At 52.1% G+C, this 5,358-nt stretch overlaps 1 protein-coding gene across 1 annotated transcript in view; it reads right to left on the bottom strand.

The window, feature by feature from the left end:
• Nucleotides 1-5,358, bottom strand: part of lsr (lipolysis stimulated lipoprotein receptor) — a 133,709-nt gene that overhangs the window by 3,854 nt on the left and 124,497 nt on the right. Inside the window, exons 4-7 of the mRNA XM_043683309.1 lie at nt 4,658-4,714; nt 3,849-3,995; nt 3,103-3,282; nt 1,032-1,085 (exon numbers count right to left, since the gene is read on the bottom strand). Of these exons, the coding sequence (XP_043539244.1) occupies nt 1,032-1,085; nt 3,103-3,282; nt 3,849-3,995; nt 4,658-4,714 (438 nt within the window). The remainder of the gene's footprint in view (nt 1-1,031; nt 1,086-3,102; nt 3,283-3,848; nt 3,996-4,657; nt 4,715-5,358) is intronic.

Here is a 5,358-nt window from a genome sequence, read left to right as displayed (position 1 = left end):
GGGTGGAGAGAGAGATTATCAAACAGTAGCTATTCACAGAGCTCTCCAACAAACTGAGGTACAACTCCATCAGCATTAACCCAGACACACAGATACCCCCTCAGGAGGCAGGTGCACACATCCACATGGATACCCTCCCTGGGTGTTAGATTTATGAGTGAGTGAAAGATAAGGAATGAGGGAGCAGCCAAGTCAAGGACTGAGGGAGTGAGGTGCTTGAGGGGGGCATACAAGTGCAACAGGGTATATGGGGACAATGGGGTATGGGGGCAAGGGAATACCTGAGGCATGGGGCAGCCCAGAATGTGGGAGCAAAGATGGCCTGACAGCGATGGAGTCTGAAGGGGTCATGGAGCCTGAAGGAGTAAGGGGACCGCAGTGGGGTACAGTGGTGCATGTAGAGAGGGGGCAGTGGGGCGCGCGGTGGTGGGATGGTCCCCCTTGTGCAGACACCGACTAGAAGCCAGTGTGGTGTCAGGGTGCAGAGCAGGGAAGGGTCACCTTCTAGCTCCCAGTACAATGGTCTCTCATTAATTTTCCAGAGCAGTAAGAGTTAAAAGGACATGGTAAACACAGAGATTATTCTTGTGGATCAGCTCCTTGGTTATGTGACAGAACGAAACTAAATAAGCGGAAGTGGAAAAACTTGTTTGCACAGGGTGGTTTGGAAGGTGGAGTTCTGAACTATGGCAACGCTGTGCTCGAGAGGCAGAGTTCCTCAAACTGAGATAGTTAGAGCAGACTACAGCGATATCCGGGGAGTGAGTGAAATAACACCATCCACAGGGCCACTTCTGCCAATCAATACCCAGATATAAAATTGCCAGTCCTGGAGAATGTGACTGCTTCACTGTCTGTTCACATTCACGTTCACGACAGAGGCAGCAATGTGAATGTCTGGATTGCCACAGGTTTCAAATTCATCCATTACAGTCCAGCCCCCCCCCCCAGGATTACGGCCCTGCCTCCAGTGAACAGCAACAAAGTGAATCTCAGCACTCTGAGAATAAAACTGTACAATGCTTACTCACCCGAGCTTGCGGTGTCCTGGTCATGTAGTAGGGGAACACGACTCTGGTTTCCAACTGGAAAACATGGTGAAAGAATGAGAGAGAGATCAGGAAGCGTGACATGGTTAGGCCACAGGCTTCTGAATTCCAAACTCTGCCACAGGCCCTGACTTCACACCCCAGGCTTCAGGCGTCAGGCCCCAGTTCAATACAGCCCCACACACTTCTTCGAAGGTTCCCATCCTCTCTTTAACCCTCTGCCAGGCTCTACACTACTTTCTGGTAATTTTTTCCAGGGTCCCAGACTGTGAGCCCACCTCAATCCCAACTCCACCCCTCAAACCCACCCACCACACCCCAGGGTAGTCTGAGCCTGTGACATAGGTAAAAACCTATGAAGGGCTTTTGCCCGAAACGTCGATTTTGCCTGTCCTCGGATGCTGCCTGAATTGCTGTGCTCTTCCAGCACCACTGATCCAGAATGAGCCTGTGACATGCCCATGCACCCATCCAGGCTGAATCCTAGCCTGGCGACTGCGCTCGACCGAATCTCCTAGGCTGCACGGAACACTGGGCAGCTTTCAAATTCCAACGACCCACTTTGTACTATTCCCCAGTGCCCATTTACATCACACAGCAACCAGAGAGAGAGAGAGAGAGAGAGACCCAGACACTTCCTGTAGGACCACACCAGACCCCACCCACCCCCGCCCGACTTGCACCGGGCCCCAGGCCCAGTACCAAGCTCCAGCACAGAGAAGGGAGCAGGATCCACACAAACTGACATTTCTGTGAGACAAGTTGAAACCTGCTTTTCACCACTCAGTGACTAACAGCGGACATGATCTGACACACACACGCGCACACACCATGATTCCGATGATAATCACAGGCTGTATCATCAAGACTCAGACAGTGGTTACAACCCAGTGTCTGTCTCTCAATCTGTTGTACAGCCTGGAGTGTACCAGCCCCTCACCTGCAGTGTACCAGCCCCTCACCTGCAGTGTACCAGCCCGTGTACCAGCCCCTCACCTGCAGTGTACCAGCCCCTCACCTGCAGTGTACCAGCCCCTCACCTGGAGTGTACCAGCCCCTCACCTGGAGTGTACCAGCCCCTCACCTGGATTGATGGGAGATCATCAGAACACAAGAAAGAGGCGGGGGCGGCAGCCAATCAGCCCCTTCGAACCTGCTCTCCCATTCAGTAAGATCATGGCTGATCTTTTCATGGACTCAGCTCCAACAATCCACCCGCTCACCCTAACCCTTACTCCCTTCACTGTTCCAAAATCTACCTTCACCTTAACAACATTCAACGTGATAGCCTCAGCTGGCCAGGGGACCCCACAGATTCCCAACTCTCTGGGTGCCGAGGTTCCTCCTCAGCTCCGTCTGAAATCTGCTCCCCACCCCCGTTATCTTGAGGCTGTGCCCCTCGTTCCGATACCCTCCTGCTTCTCTCACATAGATTCCCTTCATCAGTTTATATCTTTCGGTAAGATCTCCTCCCCTCCACCAATTCTTCTGAATTCCAATGAATATATTCCGAAGGGGGGAAGAGGGAGGTTTGGGCTGGGGCCCATTAAACCCCCTGCCCCACAGCCCAGGAGAGAGCCATCCCATTCTGCTGGGTGGGGGAGAGGGGTGGCATGGTGGTGCTTAGCTTGGGAACCCCATCAAAACCCCTGGCCCAAAAATCTGGGAGCAACATCCCACTGGGCCCTCATCCCCTCCCCTCCTGAGTCCAGAACGTTACTGCGTCCCAAGAGCTGGTAAAGGGAACCGGCCATTCAGCCCCTTGAGCCTGCACCTCTGTTCTAGATCACAACCGACCACTTCCTCAATGGCGCTATCCTGCTGGTTTCCATGGCCATAACTAGGTAACTCCTGCCCCCTTCACTCTGGGCAGCCAGCTGGGACCAGAGCTGAAACTGCTGCTCCTCTCAAGAGTTAACATCTCACATGCATGACCATTTACCCTGAGTGCAGAGCCAGCTCCACCCAAACTGGCGCTGTTTCTCTCTCTTGGCTGCTGCTTGAACTGCCGACGATTCCCGTTGTTCTGTGTCTGCAGTGTTTGGTGACGTACCTGAGCTGGCTCCATCGAAATCCGATCCATAGCCTCCATTAAACTGGGTCATTGGGACCATGACCGGGAGCGGGGGCTGCATCTTGCCTTGACTGGGGTGGGAGTACACACTGGGAGCGTAGGTACTGGGGGCGTAGAGACTAGGCACACCTGCTGTAGCTGCTTTCCCAGCATGATATACTGGAGGGGGGGGGGAAAGAGAGAAAACACATTGAACTAGACACCAGTGAGAAATATTCCCAAATTGCCACAGCCTACCACATCACCTAAACTGTAATCATCACACAGGAACAGATGGCCATTTGCCCCCCCCCCCCCCCCCCCCCGCCTCACAATATCAGGCGGCCATTCAGCCCATTGAAGGTGTTCCCCCCGTGCAGACTGTGACTGATCTATATTTTAGCCCTACTTAGTCACTGTGGTTGCTAACCCTCAGACCCCATCAAAACATGACCAAAGCTTTGAAATATTTGACCACTTCGAGCCATGTCACGTTGATGTGGTGTGGGAGAGGGACAGCGAGGGCGAAAGAGAGTAATCCTGTGTTTGACCAAGTTCCACCCATCATTGATGTGAAGATCCTGACCTTTGTTCTGGGCTCTATTCACTTCTCCCTCCCTCTGCAGGTACCTCTGCACCAACCCATTACAATATTTACAGTGATTCTGCTCTGCTCAGTCAAAGATTAGATCTGAGGAACATTCCATGTTGACAGAAAAGGTCCGAGTGAAGACAGGGTTACTCACATGCATATGGACAGCAGCATTTCTCTGGACAACAGGGACACCGTACATAACAGCAGCAAGTGTGAGGGCAGCACTGGCACCAGCAAACACTAATCAGGATCAGCAGAATGACAAACCCGAGAACAACCAGGACCACAAACAGCCAATCTGAGGGCAGAGAGGGAAGATTATTCACCAGGAAATGAGTCCAACATCGCCCCATCTGCTGTGGTCCCCACTCCAGACAAGGGTCCCACACGCAGAGGGCTGAAACCTCAGTACAGTACATTTTAAACAATGCAAATTATACACCAAATTATATGCCCGCGGTCTACAGACTCATAAAGCCCCCACACCTCCATTACAGACTCACTCCCTCCCTCCCTGCCCTCACCCCCACTGTCACACCTACATTACCGCGAGTGCGTTATGGATTCCCAGCCTACGCCATCACACACCACTGCAGACCAGCCATTGGACAGTTTACACATCAACACGTCACATCATCACCTTTGGCACAGGAGGTGGCCATTCAGCCTGTCATGACAGACCAAAAGGACCCAATATCCCACAGAGAGAGAGAGAGAGAACTTCTACCATTCAGATTACAAAGCACTCCGTGCCACCAATGTCAAAATCAAACAGCCGAGAGACAGGAACTGAGAGGACCCCAAGATCGTAAAGAGGAAGATGTTCCCAGCAACACAGCGGGTGCTCAGGGTACACCAACACTCAGCACCCATCCTGTACTGTACACTAGCTCTTCAGTAGCTCCCCATCACCCCATGGAAGGCCTGGTTCTACTCTGACAGTGCAGGAGAGGGCAGTACCTGGCATGATCCCTATCTGTACACCTGGCAACAGGGAAGTGGTGACTCCAGTTCTACCTGGAGAACAAAACAGAGAGAGGACAACTGAGTTACCAAGGGGAAAGTGGTCAACCAAACACCAAATCTTCTCCAACCCTCTCCCCCAACTCGTGTGGCCTCGGCTGCTTGGACACCAAGTTTGAAGTTATGGCTCCTCCCTCACTCCCTCCATCCCTCTCTGTCTAGCAACCTCAAACCCCCCCCCCCTCCGCAAGAAAACTCCTTTAACTGATTACTGGGTCTTGTTATCTTCTGAGGGAGCTCAGTACCATGTTTGGTCAGAGACTGACTTCTATCAAGTGCCTTGGGACACACAAACAAGAAACACGGGGAGGCCACTCAGCCCTTTAAGCCTGTTCAGTCACTCAATAAGATCATGACTCATCTGATTTTAACCTCAGCTTTACATTCCTGCATATCCCGACAACCTGTCATCGCTTCGGTCATCACCAAACTCTCTATCTCTGCTTTAATGATCCTGTATGCACTGCCTTTGGAGTAAGGGAATTACAAAGACACTCAAGCCTCAGAGACAAAATCTTCCCTCATCTCTGATTTAAATAGATGGCCCCTTATTTTTTATAAAAGTGACCACTAGTTCTAGATTCTCCCACAAGAGCAAACATTCTCTGCACATCCCCCCAGTCACGTCTCCCCCCCCC

The sequence above is a fragment of the Chiloscyllium plagiosum genome, chromosome 47 (genome assembly GCF_004010195.1).
Source record: "Chiloscyllium plagiosum isolate BGI_BamShark_2017 chromosome 47, ASM401019v2, whole genome shotgun sequence".
In the NCBI taxonomy this organism is placed as follows: domain Eukaryota; kingdom Metazoa; phylum Chordata; class Chondrichthyes; order Orectolobiformes; family Hemiscylliidae; genus Chiloscyllium; species Chiloscyllium plagiosum.
Note: the sequence above shows the minus strand (reverse complement) of the source record. Positions and strands in the feature narration are given on the sequence as shown.